At 39.3% G+C, this 20,509-nt stretch overlaps 2 protein-coding genes across 2 annotated transcripts; one reads left to right on the top strand and one right to left on the bottom strand.

The window, feature by feature from the left end:
- Nucleotides 1-3,283: 3,283 nt before the first annotated feature.
- On the top strand, nt 3,284-7,036 carry LOC148079748 (cyclic nucleotide-gated channel alpha-3-like). Its single transcript, XM_087792020.1, has 7 exons — nt 3,284-3,289; nt 3,336-3,361; nt 4,838-4,888; nt 4,958-5,077; nt 5,145-5,246; nt 5,309-5,415; nt 5,673-7,036. The coding sequence occupies exons 1-7, from the start codon at nt 3,284-3,286 to the stop codon at nt 7,034-7,036; spliced, it is 1,776 nt and encodes a 591-aa protein (XP_087648146.1).
- A 1,392-nt stretch (nt 7,037-8,428) lies between these two features.
- On the bottom strand, nt 8,429-19,167 carry LOC148079747 (ubiquitin-protein ligase E3A-like). Its single transcript, XM_087791420.1, has 11 exons — nt 19,026-19,167; nt 18,418-18,462; nt 17,486-17,790; nt 14,122-15,383; nt 13,904-14,048; nt 12,198-12,403; nt 11,965-12,129; nt 11,736-11,891; nt 11,593-11,666; nt 11,177-11,320; nt 8,429-10,500 (listed from the first exon to the last, which is right to left on the bottom strand). The coding sequence occupies exons 1-11, from the start codon at nt 19,100-19,102 to the stop codon at nt 10,380-10,382; spliced, it is 2,700 nt and encodes an 899-aa protein (XP_087647546.1). The 5' UTR covers nt 19,103-19,167; the 3' UTR covers nt 8,429-10,379.
- Between the last annotated feature and the right edge of the window lie 1,342 nt (nt 19,168-20,509).

Here is a 20,509-nt window from a genome sequence, read left to right as displayed (position 1 = left end):
TGACCACCTGGTGTGGGTCATTGACCTCTACTTCTGCTCAACTAGTCGACTAATGAACTGAATTTTGCATCTTTAATATTATCTAGAATCTATGTGTGATACTGTGATAGATTTTAAATTAAGTTCTTGGAAAAACTGTTGCAGTCATCGAATATTCTTTTTCCAAGTTTCTTTTTTCTAGATGGATGAATAGAACACAAAATGTGTGTTTGTGTTGTTCTAAATATCCTTTTTTTTGTAAAAAAAAAAAAAAAAAAGATTATACAAGCCCTCTTTTCCAAGAAAACCGTCCAGTGTTTCCTTTTTTTTCCTTCTTGGAGCTGAAACGAGAAAGTATGAACAGCACATATTTCTCTCTGGTAAAAAATAACGAAAAACAATTGCATAGTCAGTGTGGCATACACAGCAGAACTTTTAAAATATATATTTATATTACTGTTCAAGTGATTTTCCGTAACTTGTATTTCATAAATTGCCAACTGGAGCAAAGGACTAACTTTTTAATTCTTTAACTTTGATGCTTTGGCTACATTTTTTTCCAGCCTGTATAAAATCAAAGTTTAAAATGGTTAAATACCGATGATTATAGAGAACAACTATGAATGATTAAAAAATACAACCCATAGAGAGAAGTATGGCTTTTTATATCCTTCAATCATTAATGTGTATCTAGCTTTGCTACTAGTTAACATTTCATTCCTTAGTAACTTCATTAAAAAGCATTAAATACATCTAACGTTTTTCTACATTTCTGGCATAACACGGCAACAATAATGTTCAGCGGTGGACAATGTGGACCCGTTTATTTTATTCAATATTTTAAAGTTTATTGATGTTTTATGATTTCAATATTGATCAGTGCAGCAATAATCTAGCTGGCAGTACAAAAAACATTTGGTGAGGAACAACCCGTTTAATACTTATTCGTCAATTCGCCGTAAAGTCATTTTTATTGACCGTATAACGTCGGTTTTATTCGTCATTATATTTTTATTTTGTTTATACTGTCGTTAAATTCAGTTACTGTTTTGTTATTTAATGCTATCATCCTCTTCTGTGTGCTTTTTGGTTTTTCTCTATTCCTTCTGTGCTACTGGAAAACAGAAATTTCCCTGAGAGTGTCATCTCAAAGGGATCAATAAAGTGCAGTCTAAGTCTAAGTCTAAGTCTAAGGTTTCCATCTGTTGATTATTGCTGGGTGTACCGGAGGCCACCGCTCGAGGGCGCCCTTGTTACACGCCTGACTGTTCCAGTCGTAAATCATCACGTCAAGGATTATTCTTCTGGTTCTGGTCACAACATCACACACTGGGTTTGAAGAACTGCTGTCGGGATTGTAAATTGGGATTCGTATTTTACGGGTGAGAGCCTCGTGAACTGAGGGCCAATTAAGAAGGCAGCATGGGGGCCACAGATGATCTGGTAACGACCTTAAGCCATGTGAAAAAAAAATAAAGATCCTGGGCAAGTTCCAACTCATCTGCTCCCTGAGGGACACCATGGGTGATGCTGCACCTTCTAATTCAGTTAGTTGGTTTCTGCAGCTTCATTTATACACAGCTATGACAGTATTTGTAATCATGTATCAGTAGTTAGGATTATAATTTCAAACATTAATTCACTTCTTATATTTTAACACTCAGAACAATGGCAGTTGTGTTGAAAAACATGAAATACATTTAGAAACCTCGCAAAAAGTGTTATTAGATTTGATTAAAATTATCTTTGTATGTCTGTTTTTGTTTGTGCAAACTGTCCTGAGAGCCAATCCTGCAAAAGGGTCATGAAACCGGATGGCACTACGGAATACCAACAATATGTATTTATCTTTTCTGTCTCACACTGTCAACCTTTCCTTAAAAACGTTTACTAAAAACTCGCAGTTCATCTTCCCACTTGACATTTTTAAACCGCACTTCATTCTAGCATGTTCATTCTGTAGATCTCTCCTTTTACTTGTTTCTTGATGAAAAATAAATAAATAAACATGTTAACTGTTTCTTACTAATACTATTCATACAAATACAAATCAGTGAATATTTGAGGGTTAAAATACTGATTATTATCATTGTGTTGTCCGGCGATCATGCTTGTTAGGAAACTGTGTTTAAAGTGTTTACGCAGATTAGGATTGTGTTGCTGCCCTCTGATGCTTGAAGGTGGAGACTGATGTCTTTCTTTAGCTGCCACACTTTAAGAGGATTTGAGTCCGACTGGTGGAGCTGAAGATAAATACGGTGGTTTTTATTCATCTCTTGAATCATACAAGCTTCAAACTAGCCTATCAGATTTGGGGGGAAAAACATGATATTGTAAGAATCGCCCTTGTTATGATTTCACTGATTATTTTACATCTTTTAGCTTTTAAACATCAATATTTTACAAAGTATTTTTAACCTTTACTGATGTTTGTCATAACCAGGGATTTACATTTAATTGAAACCTGCAATATTATAATATATAATATTATTATAATATGAATTAAGGACATTTATTTTATGATTGCATTTTTAGAAAAGTTGAAAAGGTCTTAGAAGTGCAACCACTTAAAATAAAACATTTAAAAGTGATCAATTCATCTCTTCCTTTTCATCTATAAACATGAAATATTGTTTTATTATTTCCACGCCTGCATTTAGCCAGAAGGCTGATGTCTCCTCCTCCTGCTTACACCCTAAGAAGAAGGTGGTGCTGAGAGGATGAACAGATGGGACTCTCTCAGGACCGAGGATCTTAAATGCACAATCATGACGACATTTTGTTCTGAGAAAACGCTGCCGGTGACTTTTGCCTCCATCTGGACATCTTACGCTTGACCACGGTGGAAACATGACGGAGGAAGTGAGGAGGGATTAACGCTATAATAACTTTTGACTTCAGAAAACCTGCCATCCAACCAGGTACAAAACTGCAATATTTATCTTAAATACATGTTATAGTGATTATCAAATGGGGGTTAAATAGATACATATTTTAGTTTGGAACATGTGAAATCTAAATGTAGGTGTTTTAATCTCAGGCGAAAGGATTGGACGTATAAATGCTAAAGAAGAACTAATTGGACTAACCAGAGAGTCACGCTCCTGGAACATTCAACCCTTCAAATACATGACAGCAACAACTCAACCTCAAGAAAATCCTCAATTCATCCTTTAAACTAAATCACTATTTGTAATTGTACACTACTGTTAATAGATGTTCATGAGTCACTGAGGAATGTTTTTGTTGTATAGAAAAGCACATAAATGATCAATAAAAAATACAAATCATCATTGTTAAGAGGATGCAGGTGACGTCTGGTACTGATCACAAACGTTTCTCCTCATATCTTGCAGCATCATGGACGGCCGGGACAAGCGACGTATAGCCACTAAAAGGTGTTGTTTTTCATCTTATATTAAATGGTCATAATGTTTAAACCATATATTTTAAAAGATAATTAGATTGTGTGAAGTGTTGTGAAGTGAGTCAAACATCAAAACTAGCAGATGAATTTTATAACACAATGTGATTAAAAAATAAATAAATCTGGAAATGTAAATAAAAACACATTTTTTAAGAGATTATTGTTCATTACTTAAATGTATTTTAGGAGAGAATAACTTAATGTGGACACAAGTGTGCAGAATTTACTAAACTCTTTCTTCCTATTCCTTCTTCTTCTGCTTGGTTAAAAAGAAAACAGACAATAAAACATTTCTTATTGTTATTATTCAGTTAGTTAGTCAGGTGAGGAAATTGACTTTTCCTGTCCATATTTGATTATTATCCTGCGTGAAAACTTCTTAAAAAGATGCAAATACTTTTCCAGGCCACTTTCAGTCCATCTTAAACAAAAAAAAAAAAAAGATTCAGCGAGTACATAAATGTAACCAGTTCATACCAGACCCGTCTATCCCCAGGTCAGCTTTTATGGCTCACTTCCATCTTCTTCATCACTCACTTCAGTGGTGGAAAATAAAATTGCTTTATATAAAAATTATCGCTCCAACAACATCCGCGTTTTAACGCAAAAACATTATTGGACATGTGGTTTCTCATTAATGTGCATTAGACTAAATTATCAACGTCATTCTTTGAAATAAAACAACAATATTATTTAATTAGCAGGCTTTAATCAATACTATAAATAAACAACATAAATCAACTTATGTAACCCAAATGAGTTACAACACTCTCATTTCAGCAGTTAATTTAACCTTCGACATATCAGTCAATAGTTTATTTTACCCCACAATTTTAACAGAGTCATTCACCTTTTTCTTTTTATGAATGAAAAAAAAAACTAACATTTTATTAGGAACATGTATACTATTTGTACACACTAAATAAAGACATAATGCTTGAAAATAAGAGCTGCACATAGTTCGGTAAAAGAAGTAGAAAGAAGTAAAAAACAACCTCTTTTATATCCTACCCCTTTTTAACTAATATTCTAGCAAAAGAAGTCAAAAATGTATCATTTCTTTTAAGGAAAAGTGTCTAATAACTATGAAAACTGCATGTTTGACAGCTCAAACTGGAATACAATGCATAAAATAAGGATATAGAGACTTCTATAGTTAATTTGTATAAAACGTAAAACTTACTTGAAATTATTTCCCTAGAGCAAAGTAAAATGATCACAAAACATAAAAATCTATTATATTAAATCTAATGTATGGATGAATATTCTAAACACATCTTATTTGTATTCAAAACAGAGTAAAAAAAAAACCTATTTTAATAACCAGGTGAATTTATGACCAGAAAAAAATTAAATATTTGAAAAGCTAAATATACAGTAAATTGTATTTATATATATATATATATCAAGGTTTTCTCTGTTGTGTTGTAGAAATGGACGTGTGGCTGCACTGAACGTCAACAACAGTAACAACAATGATGGGTAAGATTTATTGTTGTAACAAAAAGGCGAAAAGGCAACAAAAGTTAGATCTAATCCGCCTTGTCACAGAAAAAAGGACGAAAAGAAGGATCCGCCAAAGAAAGAGGAGAACAAGGATGCAAAAAAAGACGAGAAAAAGGATGATAAGAAACCTGACGACAAGAAGAAGGACGAGAAAAAGGAGGCGCCGTAAGTTTGATCCGCTCACGTCAAGGTTTTACAAACAAGTAGATTTACTTGTTGCTTCGTTCTCCAGCAAAGAAGTGTGGATCATGGACCCCAACACCGACACGTATTACTACTGGCTCGCTACCATTTCCATCCCCGTGTTCTACAACTTGATACTGCTGGTGGCGAGGTACGTCACATCTGGAACATCTGTAACACTGAACCGTTCAAACGTCCACTGTCCCTCCACAGAGCCTGTTTCAAACAACTGCAGTCTCAAAACACCACCATGTGGATGGTCCTGGACTACACCTCCGATGCGTTTTACTACCTGGACATCTTCGTGAGAGCCAGGACCGGTGAGCGAGTAGAAGCAGTGACGGTCTGATGAAGCTTCGTGAAGCAGTGTCATTATTTCCCGAGACCACTAGATGGAGCTCTCTGCACTATTTTCCTTTGTTTGAACAACTGTTCTCAACATTTTTTTTAACTGATGGCGCCACCTACTGACCTCTAAACAACATGACACTGCTTCATGAAGCTTCATCAAAACATCACAAAGTAGAAGGTGTAAAAGTGTTTCAACTCATTGGCTTGACCTCTGAACCGTCTCCAGGTTACCTGGAGCAGGGGCTGCTGGTGAGGGACGAGAAGCTCCTCAAGGAAAAGTACATGAAAACCAGACAATTCCGTTTGGACATCCTGTCAATCATCCCGACCGACATTGTCTTCTTCTACTTGGGGATCAACAATCCGGAGTGGAGGTTCAACCGTCTGTTCAGGTTGGGTCGACTGTTTGAGTTTTTCGACCGGACCGAGACGCGAACGAACCTCCCGAACATCTTCCGAATCTTCAACCTGGTGCTGTACATCATCATCATCATCCACTGGAACGGGTGCCTCTACTTCGCCATCTCCAAGGTCCTGGGCCTGGGCTCGGACACCTGGGTGTACCCCAGCGCCGACAAAAACCCAAACTACGGACGGTTGGCGCGGCAGTACATCTACTCCTTCTACTGGTCCACCCTCACCCTGACCACCATCGGCGAAACGCCGCCGCCCGTGAGGGACATCGAGTACTTCTTCGTGGTGGCGGATTTCCTCACGGGGGTCCTGATCTTCGCCACCATCGTGGGCAACGTCGGCGCCATGATCTCCAACATGAGCGCGGCCCGCGTGGAGTTCCAGGCCAAGATCGACTCCATCAAGCAGTACATGGAATTCCGAAAGGTTTCCAAAGACATGGAGATCCGGGTGGTCAAGTGGTTCGACTACCTGTGGACGGAGGAGAAGACCTGCGATGAGAAGCTGGTGCTCAAGAACCTCCCGGACAAGCTGAAGGCCGAGATAGCCATCAACGTGCATCTGGAGACGCTCAGCAAAGTTCGCATTTTCCAGGACTGTGAAGCGGGTTTGCTGGTGGAGTTGGTGCTGAAGCTTCAGCCTCAGGTCTTCAGTCCCGGGGACTTCATCTGTAAGAAGGGGGACATCGGCCGGGAGATGTACATCATCAAAGCGGGGAAGCTGGCGGTCGTCGCGGACGACGGCATCACTCAGTTCGTGGTCCTCAGCGACGGGGCGTACTTCGGCGAGATCAGCATCCTCGGCATCAAAGGCAGCAAAGCGGGCAACCGGAGGACGGCGAACATACGGAGCGTGGGGTACTCGGACCTGTTCGCCTTGTCTAAGGACGACCTCATGGAGGCGCTCACCGAGTACCCCGAGGCGAAGTACGCTCTGGAGGAGAAGGGACGGTCCATCCTGATGAAGGACAACCTGATCGACGAGAATCTGGTCAACGCGACCGACGCCAAAGACCTGGAAGATAAGGTCAATAAGATCGAGTCCGGCCTGGAGATCATGTCGGGGAAGTTCAAGAAACTGTTGGGCCAGTACGAGTCCTCGCAGCGGAAACTCAAGCAACGTCTTACCAACATATCCAACGAGGTTCCCAGGCTGAAGGTCGACGAGGAGTATTGACGACGTCAACGACACACTGAACAATGCATGAAGATTTTGGAGCCACATAGAACTGGAACTGAATCTTTAACTTAAAGGGAAAGCATGTTTTCTATGTGGATAATTATACACACTGAACTTGTTTTTGTTAATCTTGGTGAATACGTCTCAGTTAAACTGCTTATCCAAACAAAGTTCTGGCCTAACAAACTAAACTAGGCTTGATGCACAGATAAAGCACAGGAGGATGTTTCCAAAGAAGGTGCCATTGTGGCAGCAGAATGTCATGTTTCCATCCAAAGAGAAGGATGTGTTGCTAAAGAGAAATGTTACTAGAAATATTCTAAGCCAAAGTAATAATACTGAGGTAGTCCTAAGATCTTCAACCATGTCGAGTTTCACCTAAATGAGTCACAATTGTCAACATGGGTTAAGCTGTGCTGTCAATAAAGATATTTATAACTCAGTTTGTCTCACAATTTGTCTTCATTCAGTGTATATGAATAAAGTACTATAATCTGTTTAGAGGCATTTCTTTTTTTATCCTTGTTTACTGTCAATTTTGACTCATTTTGTTTGAATGGACTTTGAATTCCATGTATTACTTGAGCCCAATATTTAAATCATTCATTCATTTTCTACCACCAATTCTCTGATCCGGGGTGAGATGTGGGGGACACCCTGGACAGATCGCCAGCCTGTCACACAGAGACAACACAATTTGCCTACGAGTACTTTTTAATTATCAGTAAACCGCTGTATATTAGACGAGTTAATGAACCTTCATTAAACCAGAGACCAGTAGATCCAACTCTATGATCTATAATCTATTTCTTTCAACAACTATTTTTTTTAAAACAGCATTTTAAACTGAGGGCGCCACCTGCTGACCTCTGCGTGTTTGTGGACTGTGGGAGGAAACCATAGTGTCACAGTAAACCCACATAAATATAATACATTTAAAAATACAATAAAAAAGATGCATTAAATACTACATGAAATCTAAATAAAAGAATATTATTACAAAACTAAACTGTAAATGACTTGAAGCAAAAAAAACCCATTTCTAACCCTAAAGAAGTATTTTCAGGGCCTTATTTGCAGTGATGCTTTGATGAACTTAATGGAGCAGTTATTTTTAAACCGCCAGTAGGTGGCGCCTTTAGTTAAAAAAAATAATGTGAGCCGTTTAAAACATTGATTATAGATCTGAGAGTGACATCTAGTGGGCTCTGAAAAAAGAACACCGTTTCATGAAGCTTCACCAAACATCACTACTTATCATTGGTTCACACATTCTTCTGGGACGAAGCATAAGGATGTTTTAGAAAACGTTACAGGCCTTAATAACTTTACCAAGTTAAGGCGAGATGCACTGATGGACACTTCTAAAAAGACGATTAAGGCGTGAGGTTGAAAAAAGCCGTCTTTATTAAGCATGTTCTCACAACATTGAACACTTTTGCCTCATCATCACTTTGTGTCATTTTCAAACTTAAATACGGAACCAAAACAATCAATGTTTCCATTCCCTTTCGGCCTTCGCCAGGCTCGACTGTCACATGATCAGGTGAGCAGCGTACAAACACAAACAGAACCAGACTGAAATCATAAAGAGTGAACCGGGTGGCGGTGAAGGAGGCTCAGACCGTGGGTTAGTGGCATCATGTGAGCGGAAAAGCTGCTGCGGAGGACAAAGGAAAGACGAGGGGAAAGGGTTCTGTGGAAAGTGAGCAATAATCTGGATCTTTAAATGTCCAACAATGACTCATTATTTCTCAAATCAAGTCATATTTCCGTCTGAGGTTAACTGAACTAGACCACACAACGAGAGGAAGGAAACACTTTCATATCTATGGCTCTGGAGTCGCTGGGCTGGTCGAACAAAACTACATCAATGCGTGGTTCCAATAAAATAACTCCTGAGACGACACTTTTCAGGCTTTTTCTCTTGAATTTTTTATTCTCACCAAGCTGTACTGGATAGAATTATTTATTTTCTTACAGTGAGTTATACATTTTTTTTATTGCAAGAACTGGCCTTAAACTAAAAAAAAAAAAAAAAAACCCACCCAGGTTGACTTAAGAGTCTTTGAAGGCGACAGATTTGGAGTTAGACACCCGTGTTCTACGCAGGCTGGGGTCTCATTCACTTGGGTCTGTGAACTCTAGCAAATGACAAGTCACGATTATCAGAGAAACAAGAAGAGTTTGTTTTTTTTAGGAGGATCTTGACCAGCGATGAAACGTGTCCAAGCAGGAGAAGGACATGCTAAGTCTCTGTAGCACCAGTTGTCCAGACAAACAATAAGTGCCTAGTGGGATGAACTGATGGCCTGGTCGGCACAAGATGGACACGAAGGCTACGTTCACATCGTCACTAAATAAATGAAACAAAGTCACATGAGGCATTGACGACGGCAATTATGTTATACAACAAGTTTTAAATGTTGAAAGCCTTCACTCTCTTAGCTGTTTAAAGCAGCATTGTCGTGTCATTGAACACATCGCAAACACGATCGTGGACCTGAAGTACAGACTGATGGAAGCCGTCATCAACATGAAACACATCGTCTCATTGTTATTATTATTATTATTATGTTTTTAACAAACCGCATTGACGCAAAAAAGGAAGTCAAGTGTGTGTAATGTGAACGCAGCCTCATGTATCGTGGGCGACAGGCGAGTGTGTACCAGGAGAAATACCGTCACACTTTGTCGACACAGTAAGACATGGAAATAGAACACTTTGAACAATCATGGTGACCTGTGGTCAGAAAAACAAAAACATTCTGAAAATGTCTAAGTGCACTTACACAGCTCTAATCTGGCCCCTTAGCCGACCCCTGACCCCCAAGAAAACCAAAAAAAAAAGGGTTGTAATGTCAAAATAAGTGCCATTTTGGACCGAGTAGCACAAAGTAAACGCGGTGGGAAGTGATCCTCGTCCTGTTGCGTTGGTCAGAGACTACTCTAAAACTTTCTAATTTCAGAGCTACTTAAATGGTAAAAAATTGGCATTTAATGTGTCAACCTGCTCTCGAGTTGAATTTGCACACAGAAGGGAAGCCGTGGTGCAGTTGCAAGTGTGAAAATAAACCTAAACCTTCAAATAAATAACAAGAAAATGAAGCTCAAATGAAACGTGGAGCTTCGATCATGAGGTGTCTGTGCTTTCACTGACAGATACAGGTTAATGCAGGCACAGTAGAACCAGCAGAACTCTCATGAGGGGCCACATCCTAACCCTGGTCGCTCCCGGTCTTGCATTCACACTCTCGCCACACCTTCGTCACCTGTGTCTGGTCAGGAGCGCTGGGTTCGAGCCGAGTCCGTTCACAGTGTGGAGGAGCAGGAGGGAGACTCAAAGCATGCCAAAGCCTTTGGCGTAGGTGATGGCTTTTAGCAGTCTCTCTCGCAGCTTCTCCTTGCTGTTGTATTCAGGAAGCAGCAGTACGTTGAAGCAAGTGTGAGATGTTGGCAACCTAGAGAGACAAATACAAAGCTGGTGAGTTAAGTCGACTCATCACTTCCATTGAACCGTCTTAACTCGTATTTACTATTACTTCTGTTATCAGCTCGAGGCTGGTCCGTAGATTTGTCTTCAATTTCACGATATTATTGAGATTTTGTCAAAATGTGCTTTTTAATAACAAAATATTCATTGTATATTGACTTTCATTAAAGATCAATTGTTTGCGACCAAATTAAAGTTACATTAATTTCGTAAAATGACATCAAAAATGACTTAAAATAAAAAAGTTGAATGAAAATACTTTAACTTAATTTGCCATTATTACATTATTATGATACTCATGGTGCATCTCATTGATCTCCTTAATCCTTGATCTCGTTCCTCAAGATCAAACTCTCACTCGAAGAAAAGCGCAGCAGCACCACCCAGTGGACTACAGAGGAACCGATTTTTTTCTCCTGCGTGCAATATATAATAATAATAATAATAATAATCTCTATTTATATAGCGCCTTTCTAGACCAGGGTCACATATATACCTCGCCTACTAGTGAGTTGGTTGTCTAAAGTCAAAGTTCTTGTTTAAAACACTGTATTTTTCCTGGCTTCTTAACATACAGACAAACATTCTTTTTAAAGGAATATATGGTTGTTGTTTTTTTGTCTACGAGACATGCAGGGTCTTACCTGTCTGTGTCCGGGCCATTCTTGGCAATTATCATCTTGAGCTTGCCCAGTCCACCGACAGGTGCTCGGTCTGTGCCTGTTGTGAACTGAAGGAAGAGGCGCTTCTGGTCTTCGCCAAAAGAGTGCAAGAGCTCCCAAAATTCCCTACAACCATGAAAAGACACATCAACTGTGGGTTTCAGACATATGCAAACAACCAATACAAACATTCTCTAGTTGATTCAACTTGAAGTGTGTTTTTTCTTAAGAGGCAGTAGACACGTTTCATCTTAAGTGAAAGGTTAAAATCAGAATAGTTCTTAAGGCTATTAAACTTCCTTAAAGCAAATAATCAAACCAATAGTTAAGTTGGTTTGTTAAGTTTAAGTCCAACTTAAGTCCAACATTCCATCGACACTTCTTTCACTTTGTCTTACTTTACTATTCTGGAATCTCTGTTGTAACCGCCGTCGTATTCCGTGGATTCCTCTAGTGCTAGAAAGTCGAGGTTCTGCAGGAGAGTTAGAAAACCGACATGAGTGAATGATCCTGATAAACCGCTCATGGTGTGAAACCTCACCCTGCTTCCACAGATAAGCAGCTCAATCTCTTCTGGCCTGAACAGGTACTTGAGGGGGGACTCGTTGGTGACCATGTGGAAGCCTCTTCTGAACGCCCGGAACTGCTTCTCCACACTTTTGTTCAGCATGTAGTCGGCATACTGGGTCACAAACTCCTGGAAAAAAGACCAAAGACGTCATGACAAGAACATTGTTATGATCCAATCAATCAATGGATTTATAGCACACCTTTCTGTTTTCATTTGTGACAGGAATCTTATCACCGTTTTCCCTTAAGTCGTACATCAATGGGTTTCCAAACAAGTCGGTCTGTGAAATCTGAAAGGTGATCATCATGTCCTCCTCCACGCTGCCCTCATACGCCAGAAGCTCCCTGAGACTCTGATGCAGCATCTGTTTGAAAGAAGTTTCTCGTTTAACTTGTTCCGCCTCACATGGACACACCAACAGGTGCTACTTACTGGGTTGGCATCGCTAAGATCCCGAAAAGTTCCTTTCTTGCCCATGAGCTTCCTGTAGACCACCATGGGAAAGTGGACATCCAGGATACAGTTGTTGTAGATGGCCAGACCCAAGACGATCCCGATCAACGTGTACTGGCCATCGTTTTCAAACGATGACGGGTTGAACCAAAACAGTTTGGTGCGCTCATCGTATGTGAACATGCCTGGAGGCGGAAGAAACTTTTTAAAACAGCCAAACTACTGTTATATTAACAGCTTTAAGTATGATATTTTACTTTGATTCTTTTTATTCTAATGCCTGAATAACGTGTCATATTTGCCAGATTGTTCATTCCGAACCATGTCATGGCCTTGGCCAGATCCGGACCGCCAGATCAGTTTTGTGTGGTCTGCTGGATCCTGGCTCACATCCATCTAGATTAATGCTCATGATGATATTGTGACTTATAATGGGGCCAGTGTTTATGATGCGTAACTAAGATGATAGTTGTCGACAAGAAAATAAATTTGCTTGGTGAGTGTACGATGTACAAACACAGAGATAATTGAGATTTATATTGATAATATGACAATAACAAGTGAAAGGAGATCAAACTAAAACCATGGACAGCATTTTATATAGATTGAACCACACATTAACCAGCTAAACTGTCAATTGTAATGAGTGGACTTCAATGAATACTTGTGTCCTAATGTATTTTGCGGGCAGTGGAAAACATTCAAAGCTGACTCCGGAATATCCAACGTATTAGACAGAAGAATTTCATACATGCAGCAATTTAATCTAAAATTGATACCCTACTATTACTGTGGTGAACAAATGTCACAATAACGAAATCATCACATTATGAAAGAAACCATCCAAATTCATCAAGCTGTATTTTTCATTTTCTGGCAGATAAATTACATTTATATAATAGATAATTTAAACTCAAGAAATGGTTAATAAAGAACCACAAGAACCGATAATGAGGACCCACTGCTGTTGTAGAATATCCCGGCTTCAATCTTAACAAAAAAAGTCCTCCTTTGAGGTTAAGATATCTGTGTTGTCTGTCGGCCAGCCAGGCACTTGTCACCTGGTAGCTAGGGACATAAGTTAAATTCCATGCTGACTAATGCTGCTATGGCACTTGGGAGGAAGGGGGGGGGGTTGTGATGCTAAAGTAGGAAGACGAACAAAGCGGATGTAGAAACAAATGCGTGGCAGTTATGCAATATGAGCATGTAGACATTTTTAGTCCATTATTGAAATGCAAGTTTTTAAACATTACCCAACGCTGATTATACCAATGAACTAAACATAAGGCCAAGAGTTGTATATACCAACTATAAAGCTTTTAAAAAGACATGTGCATAAAAAGTTTTCGAACATTGAGATGAAGAGAAAATAATTTCATTATTGTGTCAGATGTGTGAGATTTAAAGTCTGTTGTTGTCGTTTGCATTGAAATAAGTATCAGGAAACCTTTGATGGGCTTTCTCTTCTTTTAAAATGATGAAGAATGTAACTGTTGTATTTAAATAATAAAGTAAAGAAAGTCACAATAGTAAGATTAGTCTGGACTATCATTGAATCAGTACAAAAATAGGATTTATATGTTACATAAACCATGCATACTGTAGAATCAAAATCTGCATTATTATATAAGAACGTTGAAGAGTCAATTAAGAAAGTAGAGGAAAGTCTGGTGTGTCCTTACCTATGTCGGGGTTAAAGATCTCTTCCACCACAAGTTGAAAAAACTCCTTGGAAACACCGCCTTCATCCACTCCTTGTTCTCCTTCAAACTCCACATACAGCTGCTTCTTCAAATCTGCAGGATTCTCCATCGCGATCATTTCCAACTTGAGAGAAAAAAGGTCGAATTAAAACATTTTTAAATAGAGAGAATCTTATAAAGCAGCCTGAATCACATACCCTGACCAGAGCATCGTCGATGATGTGGTCTCGTCGCACCTTCAGCCGTAGATAAGGGTTGAGCTGCTGACCCTGCACTAAGCTGTAAAGCACTGTGATTCGCCGCTCGCTGTACATGCGAATGCGGTTGTCGTAGTACAGACCGAGGTTCTTGGTGACGGCGTTAAGGATAAAAGGACACGTCATAAAAGAGAACTTGTTTTCTGTTTCGACTTTAAAGAAAGTGTAGTCCTTGTCCATTTCCAGCACCTCGTTGAGAGGTTCATTGACGTACTCCTCAAAGGGAACAAGTGGCTTCCGGCAGTCGTTGGTGCGAATCCCCAACTCCGTCTCCACCGGGTCCACTCGCGGGCCCTTCTTGTTTCTCCGCTCTTCCCCGAGCAGCTCCTGAAGCGTCAGTTCACTGGACTCTGGAATAGGCTCTTCGTCATCTTCCTCATTGTGTCCCACGTCCAGGTCGCCGCCCAACACGTTTGCATAGAAGACTATCTTCAGACACTTGGTGGCTGCCACCACTGCATCGTCGTCGTTCACAAGGTTCCGACTACTGAACTCATTGCTGATTACTTTATACGTGATGAGTTGCTGGAAGGTCTCGACCATGCGTTTGATCTGGTCGCTACTGTAGTGCGACCAGAGGCGTGCGAGCTTGGCCTGAGCGGCCAGAGGCAGTTTGCTCATGGCCTTGCAGAACTGAGGAAGGGCAATTTCTAGATATTCTGGACTGTGAAGATTGCTATTTTCCATCACTATTACAAAGAGATTCAAATAGTTTGGATCGCGGGAATACACGTTATGGTACGTCAGGTCACACTCCACGTTAGGCGAGAGGTAGACCAGTGCGTTCAGGAAGGCAGCTTCTATCTTCTCATTGGACAGCAGACGTTCGTAGACCCGCCGAACAGCATCTAAGTCCACGGAAACCTCACCCGAGGCCAGCTTGACGTCATCCCCTGAGGCCCCCTCTCCAACCCGCGATGAAGACGACGACGATGATGAGGAGGAGGCGGGAGAATCCTCTTCCATTGCCGTGACAGTGCTGGCAGCTGCCTCCTCTTCATCCTCGTCTTTGTCCTCATCCTTTCCCTGCAGAGACTTCAGCTCCTCCTTGGTGTGAGACTTGGACCTCCGGAAGCTCTGGACCAAGCCCTCGGCACTTGAGAAGACTCGGCCTATTACTCTGATCAGAGGCGAGTAATCTTCCTTCTCACCGCAGCTGTCCAAAATCTCATACACCTTTTCTTCAGTCAGGTAATTGACATCTGGGATGAGGAAAAATAGATTAGGGTTGAATATATATATGAAATGCACGCATTCATTTTGAGTTAAATATTTATTTTTTTGCCCCACTCTACTCTCTGGATCTTCACGTCCCCTCTGTCCCCATCATTACTACTCATTTCTTCCATTTATCTACTTTTATTATTCTTTTCCTTATTTTTTCTCTCTATGAATCCCAATATACTCAGTAAATGGTCCTCACACTGTTGTATATCATCATATCAAACAGGAAGGGTGTTGCTGGTGTAATACTGATGCCAGCTTAAATCCACCAATCACTTCTACAGAACACCTCAACACTCTCCTCATACACATTATTCATGCTCCTGACTTCCTTATACAATACCACAATTACTCTAGGAATTCAATCATGTCTTAGCAAGTTTACTCTCTAGTTGCGCTTGAAGTTTAAAGGGCAGGGTATGAGATTTTCTTCCACATTTTTTTATTAAATTGCCGAGAGTCGTATTCACCTGGCTTGCTTCAGATTCATTAGATTCTGAAAACATTTTAGCTACCAGTGTAAACTACAATACTATAAAAAACTTAGGTCAGATAATTGAGTATTTTATTGAATAGATTTCATGATGTGCTTTCCTTGGCAGAGTTATGTGCCATCTACATGCTTATCTAGTCAGCTATGTTTTGATGTATTCTAATTTAAGATTATTTTTTCTGTACAAAAAAAGTATTTTCAACCCTTTCAGGTCAACTTAATCTCCACACAAAGCACTTTATAGTTTCTTCTACTCGCCAACTATTCTAATGTTTTAGGCATTAGGGTATTTGGAAAATCATTAGGATTAATCATATGCTGGTAGGTTCCAACAGCACTTTTAGACACAGTTCAAAACAAGAGGAAATTGGAGAAATGAATTGCAGCACACAGTCATAGCCACATCTTTAAATAGATAACCTTGTTTTGATTAATGTGCAGAGACTTTATTTAGCATATGTCCAATGAATAAATGTAAAAGATACGATTGACCATTATTAATGGTGTTTATGGAAAATTATTCCAAAGATTTTCTGTGTGAAAATTAAGTGTCACTTAGAGACATCTGCAACATCAATGGTCGACATTGTACTGGATAAAAAAAGTCAATCCAGTCACAAACCACTGTCTCCATACTGCCATTATCGGCATATAATGTTCCCTAATGTTTGCTACACTACCTCCCGACGTTGTCGTCAAACGACACAAGAGGCAACACTGTCCACAATTTACTGCAGTGTTCCTAACAGAATCTGTATCACAAATCATAGCTATTGTTTAAATCATTTCATTAGCATTTGAGGAAGCATTGTTTTCACTCAAGAGACACTGTTCACGCTCTTGCATTAGTTTAGACACAGACTGTGACAGGAATCTGGATAGTTGCTGATGAATTTAGTAGTCTTTGCGCAGGGAGAAAACGGTCCACCTCATTTTGTTATCAGAAACATTATAATGCCATCGTTCACATCCACAAATTTCAGTAAGAGTCATTAAACACACACAATTGCTGCTGGCCTCATATTGAACTCGTATTACCTAAGGTCATTTTGACAGGTTTAAGACAGCAAAGTGATTTAAACTTCAAAGTAGAGTAGAAATAATATCATTTATAGGGCTGTTTGAGTTTTGCACAGATAACACCAAAAGTATTTTAAAAGAGAGCGTATAGTGGATACATTCATAAATATTTAGTCAGTTTAATCAATCTTGCTGTAACAAATGTATCATTGCATTATTTGTCGCTACAACGATGCAATCTAATATTTTATTTCTGAAGGTATCATGTCATAAAGGACTCACAAATAGTACTAAACTGAGAAAGCTTTGAAAGTGGGACAATTGGCAGAGCTCACTTTTATAGCAGTTCCTGATGACCACTGGGCATCACTCCACGACCAATATACACCCAATTAAAACTATTCTGCAATAATTTATGTTCAACATTTGCAATTTACTCTTAGTATTTTTAAATTTGCAACTACACATAGTAGCAGTTTCCTGTTATTAACTAAACATTTTTTATTTCTATTGACAGCAATACTTATTTAGAATAGGGAGGCAGCAAAAAAAGAAGATTAAACCCACCTTTAAAATTGTCCCGTAGAGTGGTCATTTCTTTGTGTTTAATCTTGCTGTTGCTGCATGTTGAATTGCTGTGGGCGCTGCTCTCAACATAGGCTGATGCGGTGCCTTTTTTGGAGGGATGAGGGTCGCACAACTTGGCATTGACCTTGTACAGCTCCAGAGCTTTGACAGCTGCGGCATTGTTGTCCATGCGGCTGAAGACGACCGACGAGGCACACCATGAGTTTGGGCAAGAGTCATTCCCGCAGCCCTCAGTTAACTGGTGGTAGTAGCGCTCTATTAGATGTTTAGCAGCGGCTCGCTTCCTGCAAAAAACAAAACGTGTCAAACCTATTAGACAAATAATGACAGAAAAATAGATTATTATCATTTGTTATAAGACCATACATTGTATTACATTAGCTTGACATGTGAAGACAAATAATCCTGAATTTAAGAAAAAATAAAAACCGGGCTTTGGGCTTGTGGTTGGACTCAGTGGCCTCTTTGTGATGCACAACACAAAATCAAGGTTGTGCATTTCCATAATACTATTTCAACACAGATAAGCAGACCGCATCACGAGTGCAGTCTAAATAACACAACGCTTTTTATATTATATATTCAGTTAATGGACGTTCTTCCTCTTGTGAAGTTATCAGGAGGAACCCGTCAACTCTTGACTGTTTGCCTTCAAGGTGCAGCGGAAGTTGGCAGCTGTGCAGAACCTGTGGTCCAGTTCACAAGTTACAAGAATGGTTAATTTAGCTCATATCTGCATTATCTATGCAAGATAACCTAGTAACCAAACCAACAACAAAAAGAAAACCTCTTTTTGCTATACTATGGCTTTCACATGCACTTAAAAGTTCAATCTTTGATAGACTGAGAAAATAATTTGGTTTTCTTTACGGTCATGTAGAGATGGTCAATAAATGTGTAAATAGACTTACATCCGGCTTGCTTCTGGGTTTTCTATATCAGGCTCCTCGTAATCTCTGACAAGTAAAAAAAACAAACACTTTAATTAAAACAGGGCTTTGATATGACAGTGAAAATCACAGATCATAGGTAAATACATCATAAAGTGCACAAGTTACAAGTACGTACAAGTGTTATTACAACAACAAAAGACTAAACAATTGAAACATAACACACTGCAGGTAAAGTATAACACGATCCACACAACGTGTTAATAACGACTCAACTATTAAACGATGTCTCAACGGTTTAAGAATATTCCATAAACATACGACGGTCTTATTATCTGTACGTTACCTAGAATAACCAACACGTTCAGCCTCACTAACGGCTATAGACGATTTCAACTCAGCCTCAAATAGGACATGAATAACTGAACAAATCCACAGAAAATCCACACTAAAGCCTGCAGTAGGACTTTCATTGGACGTGCGTTATTTAACGTCCAGAAATAACAGTTGTGGTTTGTTTTAAGTACTGATTTAAATCAACTAAGGATATATATTGAAACACGAGCTAAGATCAATGCTAACAGGCTAACTCCAGCACGTCCCCGAGCCTCTCCTCGCCACTCCCCCACCTCTCAGCTCCTCCTGCCGGGCGACTCTCGGCCTGTGGTGGCGCACACTCGCGGTCCTCCTGCTGTTCGGGATTCATACGAGACTTTAATCTCGGATGTTTTTAAAATCTTCAGCTGAATTCAAATACCCAGACATCCACAGCTGCTGTGACACAACCACCCGAAATGCAGCAAATGAAGGAATGTAATTTAAATCTCGATTCTCGGTCTTCCTACTGCAGCTGCGCTCCTGTGCCCTGAGATAGCAGCCATCTTGACTTCAACCGTCAGTGTTCGTCCCACAATGCACTGCGCTACGACTACCAAGCCCGCTGGAATGGATCGATTTTGTATATATTAGATATAGTAAGTAATAGTAAGTAATATTTATTTATATAGCGCTTTTCGAGACCAATATATCTTACTATTTATATAATAATAATAATAATAATAATGTCTATTTATATGAAACAAAAGCGTTACTATCTTCCCTTTACATTCTTAATAAATAATCCAGAAAATGCCATTTTAATAATTAAATTATTTTCCATAGAGCTGATTAATCATACATTTATTAAATCATTCTATGCATGTCACAACCTCCTCCATTTTATATAAGAAATGATGCCTCATTATTTAATTATAGATAAAAAAAATTGTAATTTCGATTATAATTTTGTTCTACAATACAATGGGTTTTGGGTTGGTAAGCAGAATTCCTACTTTCCTCAAGCGTATATCATTATCATATGAGATATAAACTACAACCGGAACAAAAAACAAAAAAATCCAGATGTATGAACTTGGCGCCTGAAAGGATTTGAGTGACGTCACCCGTTTACTGTCACTTAAAGTAACCCTCTTAATATCACAAGCGTTATGAACTGTGAGACTCATTTAGTCTTGTTTGATTTTAATGTAATTTTTATAACCCACTTTTAAGGACCACATGTACCGACTATGTGGGTCTTAGTGTTGTACCTAATTTCTTTGGCTGTCAAATGTTCATGTTGCTTAAATTGTAATAACAGTCTATTCTACACTCAAGTCCATTTTCATTCACTCGGGTTCCATGGATTGCTTGACTTTTGCTTCACTTCCCATTTTCGATGCATGAGCAACATGCACATAAAAAAACTGATAATATAATCGTCTTATTAGTAAGCATTTTATATGATGCATTAAATAAAAGTCTCATATAAACCCAACCATCAATTTAGACTGTTAAAAAAAACTCGGGAGGCACCTGATGACGTCAAGTTCAAGTTGTCGTTTCTAAACGTCACGTTATAGTCAAGTGACATGTGTCACAATATCAAATACTTATAACTGGAGAAAGCCTTTTCCTCTGCCGAAGATATGCAACCCCCCACATCCGATTCTTAATTACTTGAACACAATGCGAACAAATTCAGGAAATATTTTGGTAGAGAAAAAGTTTGTTCATTTGCAAGTTACTTTTGAGGTAAATCATTTTAAACTGTATATCAACAGCTGTAGCCCAG

The sequence above is a fragment of the Callionymus lyra genome, chromosome 5 (assembly GCF_982586985.1).
Source record: "Callionymus lyra chromosome 5, fCalLyr1.hap1.1, whole genome shotgun sequence".
Lineage (NCBI taxonomy): Eukaryota > Metazoa > Chordata > Actinopteri > Syngnathiformes > Callionymidae > Callionymus > Callionymus lyra.
This window is presented reverse-complemented; position numbering and strand designations above follow the sequence as displayed.